Source organism: Budorcas taxicolor, chromosome 1, assembly GCF_023091745.1.
Source record: "Budorcas taxicolor isolate Tak-1 chromosome 1, Takin1.1, whole genome shotgun sequence".
Taxonomy (NCBI): domain Eukaryota; kingdom Metazoa; phylum Chordata; class Mammalia; order Artiodactyla; family Bovidae; genus Budorcas; species Budorcas taxicolor.
Window position 1 is genome coordinate 130530845 of NC_068910.1, and position 13101 is coordinate 130543945.

General features: G+C 36.6%; 1 protein-coding gene across 1 annotated transcript in view; it reads right to left on the reverse strand.

The window, feature by feature from the left end:
- POLQ (DNA polymerase theta) overlaps positions 1–13101 on the reverse strand; it is a 102097-nt gene that overhangs the window by 37710 nt on the left and 51286 nt on the right. The window contains exons 16-19 of the mRNA XM_052643303.1: positions 9576–12673; positions 7045–7188; positions 4225–4421; positions 807–1047 (exon numbers count right to left, since the gene is read on the reverse strand). Coding sequence (XP_052499263.1) covers positions 807–1047; positions 4225–4421; positions 7045–7188; positions 9576–12673 — 3680 coding nt within the window. The remainder of the gene's footprint in view (positions 1–806; positions 1048–4224; positions 4422–7044; positions 7189–9575; positions 12674–13101) is intronic.

A 13101-nucleotide genomic window follows, 5' to 3' on the forward strand; every position in this document is an offset into this window, starting at 1 on the left:
TTAAAGTAGCTTGCCCAAGGTCCCTCATAAATAAATAATACAGATTCAAGCCCTACTCTTCATGAATTCATCAGTCTCCTGTTTGTAATGTTAATTAATCAGCCAATCCATGGTTTATATCTCCTCACAATGAAGCCAACCTTGTTTTACTTCATCATTTTCACCATAAGTATATATTATGCTCTCTGAAGTCAAGGTAGACAATCTGGGCCAGCTGCCTGCACAATAATTTCACACTATTTCTCACAAGGGGAAAAAAAGATTCACATGAATATGCTTTGCTGAAAAAACAAATAACTGTTAAATAATTCTACAAAGAAAAGAGTTCATTGTTTTAAATCCATAAAAGCTACATTCTAAGTGTATTTCTAAAACCATTTGATAACAATCAAATATAAAATTAGGAATAAATGAATAAAATGCTCTAACTTACTTCATTATAGTAGAGCCAGAGGTCAGCAAACTATGGCCAATCTGGGGCCAGATGTCTATTTTTGTAAATAAAGATTTATTGGAACACTCATTTTCATACTGTCTATAGCTCCTTTCATGCTATGATGGCAGAGTTGAATACTCATGACTGAGACCATCTAGCCTACAAAACCAAAACTAGTCACTATCTGGCCTTTTACAGCAAAATTATTTATGTTGACTCCTGCACTAGACAATCAAAAGAAAGGGTTTGCATAAAAAGTATAACTTATGTTTTAAGAAAAGTTTAATTTATCCACCTGTAACACAGTGGCTAAATACAGAACTATCCCTAGTCTTACAACATCATAAAAATGCCAGAACTGTTCTTTTACCTTGAAGGTTTTCCTTCTTCAACAAAGAATTAAGTTGATTCATAGAGTTGAAGATGAGAATGGACTCTACAGATGCTCTGTATCGTCCAGAATGCTCAGTGCTGACATTCAGCCCTAGGCTTTGAATTCCTTGGCCAGTCTCTATTTCTTCCAAGAGTGGAAGCTCATGAGGAAGAAAACGGGAAACTATGCTGTGAAGAGTCGGCTCCTTGGAATCTGGATCTAGTAACCAGCATGCTACCTGAATGGGATAACAATCAGAATATTTTCTTGATTTTCTAAAGACATTTCTGTATCCTTAAATTAAAAGGGGAAAAAAGAAAGCTCATTTTCAATCTCATTCATTTTTACTTAATACACTTAATACTTTTTCAGTATTTCCCAGGAGAGAAGGAAAGGACAACTGCACCAGGATAAGGAAAGGATAATTGGTACAAAAAATAACCTTTTTTTTTTTAACCAATAAGAGCAGTGACCATCAAAGAATAAAAAGTTATATTTTCCATTACTGCAATGTGCCTGCTGATTTACTTCAGAAGTCAGCTTGAAAATCAAATGGCTTTGAGCTAAAAAAAATCATATTTCTGAAAATGCAGTTGGGTTTCTTTTCCATTGAGGCTGACTTTGGCTTACTTACTATTATAATAAATTTGGGCCAATATAGCTTTAGGTTTATTTAATTTTCAACATGGGAAGAAGTGAGACATAAACATTTAACCATTACAAGTTCACATACAGTATTTTAGAACGCATAAGACTTTCTCTTAAAGATGAGGACCTCTCACCATGACCATCCAACCTGTGATTTGACTGCTGTTCTTAGTTAGCTTCCCTATGAGACTAGAAGACCTGCATTTTCTAATACTAGATTCAAGCAGTTTGAAATTGGATTTAGAATAAGGAATCTAAACCTTGTTCATAATTTCAAGCATTACTAAATGACTCAGTTACTTCTTTTATAGGCTAAGAATTCAGTTTTACAGGGGGGCACAATCTTGTATATTATAATAAGAAATATAAATTGGGTCTTCCCAACAGAGAAAAGGCAAGGTTTCCTAGATGGCTCAGCAGGTAGCAGATGCGGGTTCGATTCCAGGGTCAGGAAGGCCCCTTGGAGAAGGAAATGGCAACCCACTCCAGAATTCTTGCCTGAAAAATCCCATGGACAGAGGAATCTGGTGGACTACAGTCCAAAGGATCACAAAGAGTTGGACACACTGAGCTCTCGCAAAAGAGATACAGGTTATCTTTAGTTGTGCTAATATAGTGTCTTGGAGTACCCCTAAGTCACCTAAGAACATAGGCTAGTTGCCAGGGGTAATCAATCCTGTGACAGGAGGGCTGGAACTTTCAGTTCCACCTCCCCAAACTCCTGGTCTGAGGAAGAGGCTAAAGAGTAACTGATCACCAATGGCCAATGATTTGATCAATTGTGCCAATATAATGAAGCCTCCACAGGAACCCAAAAGGAAGCGTTCAAAGAGCTTCTGGGTTGGTAATCACATGAAGACGGGGAGAGTGGCAAGCCTAGAAAGGACAGAAGCCCCATACCTCTTCTTACAAACCTTGCCCTATACATCTCTTCATCTGCCTGTTGATCTGTGTCCTTTAATATCCTTTGTAATAAGCCAGTAATCTAGTGAGTAAACTGGTTTCCTAAGTTCTGTTAGCTCCTCTAACAAATTAACCAAGCTCAAGGAGGGGGTTATGGGTATCTAATTTATTTACAGATGGTTGACCAGAAGCACAGTTAATAAGGTGGGCTTGCAACTAGTGCCAGAAGTTGGGGGCTTGTGGGACTGAGCCCTTAGCCTATGGGATTTGATGCTATTTCCAAGTAGAAAGTAACAGAATTGAGCTGAACTGTTGGACATCCAGCTGGTACCCAGAGAACGGTTAGTGGTACAGCAACAGGCCCCCACCATTAGAAACTAGTGATCAGAATCCTTTTAGAGGTACTAAATAAGACAGTCTGATATAAAAATTGGTAAATGTTTCTTATAAAAGTGAAATTTGATAAATTAATAGTTTCTCTTACATCAAAAATGCTATGATTAGTAAAACCAAGTATGGAATATTTCAAATGGTTTAAACCAAAGTTGCTATATAAATCTGGGAAGCTACTGTAGCTTTAAGAAGCTCATATTACCCATATTCTCATTTTGGGCTCTGAAACATCAAAATTAAATGATAACCTTTTATAGCCAGTAAAAAGTCAGTTTAGAAACTATATGAAATGTATCACATAAACAAAGGCTGGTTTGAAATATAGGAAGAGACAGTGTCATTAGTTTACCTCATAATGCCTTGAAAGTGAAGTTAAAGTCTCTCAGTTGTGTCCAACTCTTTGTGACCCCATGGACTATACAGTCCATGGAATTCTCCAGGTCAGAACAGTGGAGTGGGTAACCATTCCCTTCTCCAGGGGATCTTCCCAACCCAGGGATCAAAGCCAGGTCTCCTGCACTGCAGGCAGATTCTTCTCCAGCGGAGCCACCAAGGTAGCCCAAGAATACTGGAGAGGGGAGCCTATCCCTTCTCCAGTGGATCTTCCCCACCCAGGAATCAAACTGGGGTCTCCTGCACTGCAGGTGGATTCTTTACCAGCTGAGCTACCCGGGAAGCCCCAATGCCCTCAAAAATCTCTGCGAAAAAGCTAAAGAAGCTAAAAAATTATCTTATTATCATTAATTGTGTTGGTAACAACCAATTAATATCACATCTCAATTCAATTAATATTCCACACACCTCATGTATTCTAGTCTTAAAAAGGGGAAAAAAATGATATCCCTTTCAGGGCTATGATCCAATAGATAAATGTCTTCTGAAAGTGCATTATATGTTTATGTATAATCATATAAGTGTATATCACAATAACATAAGTTACTCTTTCCTTAATAATTCAGTCATCTTTATAAACAGTGTATCAGTTTGCTATTATATGGAAAAGTTCTTACAGGTTAATAAGGCCATTTATCCCTATGCTAAATGGCCTCTAACTACTATCCTTTGTGATCTCGTATATCTATATATGCTTTTACTATTTTCTGCCTCTATCTTCATGGATATTTGAAATATCCTACTATCATGTATCTAAATCTGACAGTTCTTTCATTTCTAACTTACTATGAGACAGAAAATGGAACATATGACCAAAATGAAAACTTTTTAAGTCTCTGAAAAAGGTATGAACTTTAGTGCTTAGAATTTATAACATCTCTGTTTTTATCTACATAGAGGCATCTGGTGTTAATAATCTGTTCTGGATGAGTGAGATTACTGGACAAAGGAGTGACTACCCTAAACTACTTAAGCTGCAGTGTTGAAGCTAAATATATACCAAGTCACTTAAGAAGTAACCCAAAACATTAAAATATTTTTTGAAGTATATAAAAATTATTGAAATAAGACAAGAAACCTTAGGATCTTCATAACTTTGTTCCAGGGAGATGCCACAAGACAGAAGAAGAATTTTGTAACTCTGGATGAAGTCATAGATGATAACAGAATGTTCTTTATCAGACTCCTTTTGAAAGCAAGACTGAAGGTGCCACAATCTATCCTTCACAGTCAGGCTTGGATCCAGAGAAGGTGGGATCAAACTGGCACTAATTTCTTTAAAAAAAGGAAAAAAAAATTTTAAGGCAAAAAGTATACACATTCATCTGAAGAAGCAATCTTTAGTGCTAAGACTGAAACAGACTCAAAAGCCTCAGAGTTTAGTTCGGCATGACCTTATTATCCAGGTCATGTTGGCTATACAGATGCAGTGTTTTGTAATCTAAAAATTAAGGTTTGGGCTAGGTGATCTATAATGCTCTAATTCAGTTCAGTTCAGTTCAGTCGCTAAGTCATGTCCGACTCCTTGCGACTCCATGAACTGCAGCATGCCAAGGCCTCCCTGCCCCTCACCAACTCCCAGAGCCTACACAAACTCATGTCCATTGAGTCGGTGATGCCATCCAACCATCTCATACTCTGTCGTCCCCTTCTCATCCCACCCTCAATCTTTCCCAGCATCAGGGTCTTTTCAAATGACTCAGCTCTTTACATCAGGTGGCCAAAGTACTGGAGTTTCAACTTCAACATCAGTCCTTCCAAAGAAATCCCAGGGCTGATCTTCAGAATGGCCTGGTTGGACCTCCTTGCAGTCCAAGGGACTCTCAAGAGTCTTCTCCAACACTACAGTTCAAATCCATCAATTCTTCAGTGCTCAGCTTTCTTTATAGTCCAACTCTCATATCCATACATGACCACTGGAAAAACCATAGCTTTGAACAGATGGACCTTTGTTGGCAAAGCAATGTCTCTGCTTTTGAATATGCTATCTAGGTTGGTCATAATTTTCCTTCCATGAAATAAGCGTCTTTTAATTTCATGGCTGCAATCACCATCTGCAGTGATTTTGGAGCCCCCAAAAATAAAGTCTGATGACACTGTTTCCACTGTCTCCCATCTATTGCCATGAAATGACGGGACTGGATGAAATGATCTTAGGTTTCTGAATGTTGAGTTTTAAGCCAACTTTTTCACTCTTCTCTTTCACTTTCATCAAGAGGCTTTTTAGTTCCTCTTCACTTTCTGCCATAAGGGTGGTGTCATCTGCATATCTGAGGTTATCGATATTTCTCCCAGCAATCTTGATTCCAGCTTGTGCTTCATCCCGCCCAGCATTTCTCATGATGTACTCTGCATATAAGTTTAAAAAGCAGGGTGACAATATACAGCCTTGCATGAATGCATGCTAAGTCGCTTCAGTCGTGTCCAACTCTATGCAACCCTATGGACAGCAGCCCACTAGGCTCCTCTGTCCACAGGATTCTCTAGACAAGAATACTGGAGTGGGTTGCCATTTCCTTCTCCATATACAGCCTTGATGTACTCCTTTTCCTATTTGGAACCAGCCTGTTGTTCCATGTCCAGTTCTCTTGCTTCCTGACCTGCATAGAGGTTTCTCTAGAGGCAGGTTAGGTGGTCTGGTATTCCCATGTCTCTCAGAATTTTCCACAGTTTATTGTGATCCACACAGTAAAAGGCTTTGGCATAGTCAATAAAGCAGAAATAGACGATTTTCTGGAACTCTCTTGCTTTTTCCATGATCCAGTGGATGTTGGCAATTTGATCTCTGGAACCTCTGTCTTTTCTAAAACCAGCTTGAACATCTGGAAGTTCATGGTTCACATATTGCTGAAGCCTGGCTTAGAGAATTTTGAGCATTACTTTACTAGTGTGTGAAATGAGTGCAATTGTGCGGTAGTTTGAGCATTCTTTGGCATTTCCTTTCTTTGGGATTGGAATGAAAACTGACCTTTTCCAGTCCCATGGCCACTGCTGAGTTTTCCAAATTTGCTGGCATATTGAGTGCAGCACTTTCATAGCGTCATCTTTTAGGATTTGAAATACCTCAACAGGAATGAGCTCTAATTAGGTGGGAGAAAATTCTAAACATTAAGATTCTAAAAATAAATCTACATTTCTCAGAATGTGAAATTAAAGACAAAAAAGTTATTTGGAAGTAAATTTTTAAGAAAGGAACTCATTTTACAGGGAAGTTTAATATGAATTATAAAACTACATCTAAAATAAAAGAAGTTCAAGTAACTACTCACCGTACGATGTTTAGCTACAAAACTGAAAATATTTCATGCTTACTCAGGAATAGACATTACACAGCATCTTTTAAAATGTTTCCTTATTAATTCTGCTCCTAAAACCTAATAATCAACTAGGTATGCAACCACCATAATCAGCTCACCAATTATTTCTAGATCATATCCTTTTAACTCTATGACTTTTCCAAAGGCTTTGTGATTCAATACTGTAGATGTCTAGCTCATCATTGCCTCTAAAGGAGTTCCAGATATACCAAATAGGAGGAAAAATGCTTGTAAAGAAACTGCTTTGATTTGTCTGATTTGTCTTCAGAAACAAATTTTCTAGGTAGCCAGCAAGTCCTTAAGGCTCCACTAACCCCAGAAAGAAAACATAGTATTAATAGCTCCAGATAAGCAGAAGGGAGAAAGGGGGACTGGGGAATGCTTCTTAAAACATTACTACAGATAATATGTGAAATAATGTAAACAATAGCCAGGATTTTTAAAAAATGAAAAGGGTTTTCTTCATACTAAAAATAAAGTCTAGGTAAGTATCAGGAGACTATTCTCAACAAAAAAGTCACTACCCTCATAGAGGTTCCATCAAAATTATATAATAACTTAGCCAAATAGTGATTACTTACCGGAATGCTTTTGTTCCTTCTGCAGTGAAAAATAGTAAGCATCTTTTCCACCCCAGCATACTGCAAGCCCAACCACCAAGATGTCATCACAATCTTTAACAGGAAATCCATCATCTCTAATAGAGGCTTCCTGAGGGAAACTAACTATGTAAATCCAAAGTGAAATAGTTAAAAATCTCTAAAAGTCATTAAATTGAACATTAAATATGATAATAAAAACCATTTGATAAGCAACTTTTTCAGATCCCCTACAATATACATTAAATGGATAGTCATTTTTAGATGTTTATAAGATCTTTCTAGGCATCCCATCAATTAAGAGAATTGTCACTATGAAAAATCTACCAAAGATTTCTTATAAAAGATCTATAATAATGACTATGCTTAAAATTAGCTTCAAGTTTTTCAAAACCTGCATTTTGAATTTTTATAACTCAAAAATAAAGACCATTTGCACACCACAAAAATTTTACAGCAAACTCAGCAACTTTTAACACTTCGAAAAACCAAGAGTCTTAGTTCTTGGTTAAAAATTAGGTATGATTTTGTATATGCAGTCAACATTTTTCCTAAAATAATACATCTTCAATTCCAAAGACGTTAGTCAAAAACATTAGGTCAACAATTAATCTATCTTATTTACAATTATATCCCCAATACCTGGAAAATAACTGGCACATATTTGTTAAATTTAAGTAGAATGTTTTTAATCTTTCTAACTGCTAGCACAGGAAATGTACTCAATTTTGTTTGTTGGATGAAAAATAGAAAGGGCTAGTTAACATTGAAAGTACATAAAACTTGTCATTAACACATATTCTTCCTGAATTGAGTAGCAAACAAATACTTAGAACTTCATGAACAAATTCATTCATAAATACAGAGATTTAAGAAATTTCATCAAATCTTTGATTTCCACAACATGTTTTCAAGCTGACTACAGCTATCCCCCATAATACTGAATCATTACTGTCATGAACTAAGACAGGAATACATGGTATTATTTGACTAAAAGTTTCAAGTATCTGAAAACCTGGAAGAGTCCTGTGAGGCTTTGCGGTCAACATTGCAGTAGAGAATTCATGACTATCAGTGGAGTTATAAATTCTACTTGAGATAAGTCTTGGAAAACATAGCTAATACACACTGTGAAAATATAGTGCCTATTTGTTATGTACTTCTGTTATGACATAAGTGAATAAGGATATTACAGTTTAAGAGAAAATAATTCATGAGCAATGATAATTAATACAAACCATCATGTCTGCCATTTGCAACAACATGAATGGACCTGAGTAAAATAAGTCAGACAGAAAGACAAATACTGTGTATCATCATTTATATGTGGAACCTAAAGAATTAAAAAATGAATATAACTAAAGATAAACAGACTCACAGATAAAGAGAATAAATCAGTGGTTGAGGAAAAGGAGGTGTGAGGGGCAAGATAGCAGTAGAAGATTAATTAGTACAAACTACAATGTATAAGTCAGCCATAAGAATATATTGTACAGAAAAGGGAAATAGAACCATTATTTTACAATTACATTAAATGGAGTATAATCTATAAAAAACTGAATCACTATATACCCAAATCACTGTATACCCAAAATTAATTCAATATTGTAAATCAGTTATATTTTAATTAATTAAAACCATATCATTATGGTGCCATAAAAAAGCTGAATCATATTCAAAATATACATCTTAAATTTTAGAAACATATTCAAACTAATATATTATATATATATGATTATTACATATATGTGTATATATATATGATTTGTTAAGAGAAATGTGTTTAATGGTAAAGCTCAGCACACTTTACACTAACACCAGGCATGACCAAGAGCTAAAGCAGCAGATATATATGAGAAACTTCCACAGAGCCTCACAAAATAAAGAGATGAGCAAGACAACCAAACAGAAAAGCCCTGTGGCCTCAGCCAGGGCAAAACCTAGAATGGCATAGAATAGCTATATTTGAATGAGACAGGTTCCTGGCATAACCAAGCATTAAGCTGTCAAACACTGTTCTAATTCTGGCCTCTGAACCAGACACACCAGCTGTGGTATCTCCAGTAGCAATAAGCTTGGCTGCTGGGTCAGTGACTTGGGCGACAACGCTGGTATGGAACTCCTATGGGGAGCTGCTATAGCAAGGCTGTTCAGATGGGCTCTCTGGCCTACTTGGAAGGAGGCAGACACAGGATTGAAAGAAACCAGGCACAACAGATCAGAGCCAGAGGAACAAACAGTGTCCTAGTGGTCTGCACTTTTTCAGTCTACCAGCTTTGAGCTCTTGGCCTCACTGCTCGGCTGATGTGAGATGTCCCCATCTCTTATACTAGAGGGTTATTATTATTAACAGAGTTGCTCTGAACAATAAGGCTGTTCTACATGTAAACCTACACAGGAGAAACTTATTAAACTTTGAACAAATTTATTACATTTAATATCCAATTCTGCAAAGTCTCAGTCACACTATTTTACATACAAATGTAAAAGTTTGTTTTTATTTTTAATCTTACCTTGCTTAAACATACCACCAATAGTAGCACTTTTAGAAGATGTCAAATTACTGATCTTTTCACAAGCCAGTGAGATGGAGAATCGAGTTTTGCTTTGCCATTCCTTCATGAATGTTTGAAAGAGAGTTTGGTCACTTGCTACATCAATTATGGCCAAACTTTCAGGACTGCATGAGGCTAGAGTTAACTGTGATCCATTCTGCAGTAACTGCGGCGAAAAACTTGTGTCTCTAATAGAATTGTTATTTTTAAAACCATTTCTACTCTCTGGATGTAAATCATGGTTTTTATTATTGGAAGGTGAGCCAAATGAAGAATTCTCACCAAGTTTAAAACCATTACCAATTTTCCTAAGTTTCACAGATGTTCCAAGAATATCTGGAAATGCCAACTTAGAATCAGAAGGAATAGGTGTAGGAGGAATGAGTCCATTATCTTGAACTATACAGTTTTCTTTACAAGGCAAGAGGGAGGTTTCACCATGAATGACATCGTTCTGTAGTGCCTCAATATTGCCTCTTATTACAATTTTAGAGGAAAATGGAATTCCTTGTACTTGATTTGGCTCCGTATTTGAAATCACTTCTTGTCTATCATTTACCTCTGCGTTTTCTCCATTCAAACCGGGCAAGTCTGTAGCAGTTAATTCTGGCTTTTCATTTTCTAGAGGACTGGACACTTGGTCTAAAATCCTTTGCAGTCCTGGACTTAAGTCAAATGATGCTCCTGACCACAGAAATGAATTATCTTGCCTTGTGCCAGTTAACTTGGATTTTTGAGACCTCTTCTCTTTATCTCCTCCAATTACTTCTCTTTGGGAATAATCATTACCTACAGTCACTGGATCACTCAGTTTCAGTATTTTTAGAGATTCTGCAGTATTATGTTTCTCTTGGACAGGAACTATGTCTACACTGTCCAAAGCTGCAACCATCTGGACAGAATCGATTTCTGAAAACATAATAGACTCATCACTGAAACAAGACAATGGCTGCTGATGATCTTGATTGTCATTCATATCTGGTTTTTTAATGACGCCCTCTGGCTGCAGACGCAGAGAATCACTGAAATGGACTGACGTTATTTCAGAAAGAAGGTGTTCTTTTTCTTGTCCATCATGTTGTTGCTCTTTTACAAGGCAGTCTTCACTGAAACTGTCAAACAGCAAACTACCACTCAAATTCAAACTTGTTTCGGGAACGGGCAGACACTCTACTTCTCTATGGGCAGTTCTCTTTTGAGGAACCACAGGTATGACCGGCTTCATAGCTTCTTGTGTTTGATAACCTTGAAGAAAACTATTTAATTGGGAGTCAGTAACAGAAAGTTCACTGCCTTTAAAACATGGGCCATTTTCCCCTACTAGTATTGGAGAATAAAAAACTGGCCTTTCTGGAGTCAGGGTATCAACTTCATGTGAATCAGTGCTTTGCTTCACAACATCTACAGTCTTATGTTTCAAATGATTTGTCATTTCTAATGAATGCTGCTCACCTGGAAAAGCAACATGAGTCTCTTTCTGAAAGGAGCTCATTGAGCTCTGTTTGTCTAGGTTCTTCTGTATCATCCCTGTTGCCAGGCTGGTATCCTTGGGTCCTTCTTGGTTGGCATTTTCAGTTGCTATCTGCTGAATTATTTTCTCTGACTGAGTATCCAGGTAGAAACTATCTTCAAGATCACAGAGATCTAAAACTAAGTCAGAAACATGATTATTTTTAGTTTTGTCTGCTGCATAAGCATCTGTTTTTCCTTGTACTCTAGGAGTATTTAGAATATTCTCAGGCTGGCCTCCTAATTTACCAAGTGCTCCACTTGGTAGATGTACTTCACTGGGTATCTCAGTGCTGCTTATGATATCTCCTGATGCCTTAAGATTACTTGATTTATTTTCCTCAGCATTAAACTTTGTACTTTCACACTTCATAATAACATTTGAGTCTCTATTCATATAACTGCTGTCTGTCTCAAAAGGTATTTGTTTTGCTACTGCTGTATTCAGTTTGGTGTGAGTGTTTGTCTTTTTATTAAACTGCTTTTCCAGGCACTGGTTAATGGGATGGGTGTCATGTTGTTTCACATAAGCACTCTGGATTTTTGAGTCATTTTGTATCACCACTTTATTTTTTTTTTCTGATTCAACAGCTAATTCTCTTCCATTTTCACTGACCACACTAGTGGCTTGAATTACATGTTTACTTTGAGATCCTGTGATAAAGTGTTCCCCAAGAATATCATTAGGTATTTTATTGTTCCTTGAACAACTTTGTTCTGTTTGTGATACAAATGGTATTATGTTATATCTTCTCTCAGCACAGAAAGATACGTTTTTAGCAAATGGCTCTGGACTTCTAAATTCCATACTCGTCTCATCTAAAGTAAAAGAGTCTTCACAATGAATAGAATTAGACATAGTCCGTTCTTGTAAATTGATTCTACGCATCTTTGTGTCTTTCACAGGGCTACTGTGTCTGGATCGTTTTCGATGCTTACCACGTTTCCAAGATTGAGAGATTGTACTCACCTTTTCTGAACTAAAATTTAAAGCTTCTCTTTTTGTTTTCCCTGATGAGAGAGTCCGAACAACTTTCAAAGTGCTTGCTTTCCCCTCATTCAGGGAAGTTCCTAGCTTTCCTTTTTTAATACTCAAAGAAGCCTGTTTTTTTGCTCTGGAAATGGAATGATGACACTCTTGATGCCCATCCTGAAATTTATAATAAAAGGAATCTGTATGCTCTCTATTTTTATCTAAATCTTGCATGGTATCTGGTAAGTGATTAACAGAATCACTAAATATTGTATCACTTTTTTTCTTTGATGTTAATCTTTTATAAGAACTCTTAGTTTGAGGTATAAATTTGTGTTCTTTCACTTCTGACTCACTGCTGGTCAATGAGTGTGTAACAGAATTTAGAAAGGAATGTAGATTCCATTGCACTCCCATTTCAACTAAGTCCTGCTGCAGAATCATTCTGGCTTCTTCTACTATAAGGGTTGCTGCTTCCCTTTCACTTAAACCTTTTCTGCCAGTCACCCAAATAGTTCTCATATTTCGACGTTCTTCAACTGCTTCCTCTTCCTCATCCACTGCCTTTCGAGTACTATACAAGAGACAGGAAATGAAATTAATTAATGCATTGATTCATTCATTAATACAAGTATTTATTAAGCATCAATCTGAGCTTTTCTAGGAACTGAAGAAATAGCACAGATCAAGAGGAAAGTATATCGACTCTCAGAAAGCTTATAATCTAAAAATAAAAAACAAAAAAACGTTAAAACACATATTGTGTTAACTGTTGATAGATAACACTTGTGTAAAAAAAAAAAGTGAAGCACAGAAAGATATGAGTGGCTCTGCAATTTTTAAATAGCATCATCAGGGAAGGCCTCACTAAGACAGAATCCTTAAATGGAAAACTGGAGTTTATCGACAGAATGTGAAACAGAGCTCAGAGTAACTACAAGAGATACAAAATGAAGCAAGATAATTCAGAACTGAGAGATACAGAGGAGAACCAAAAATTTT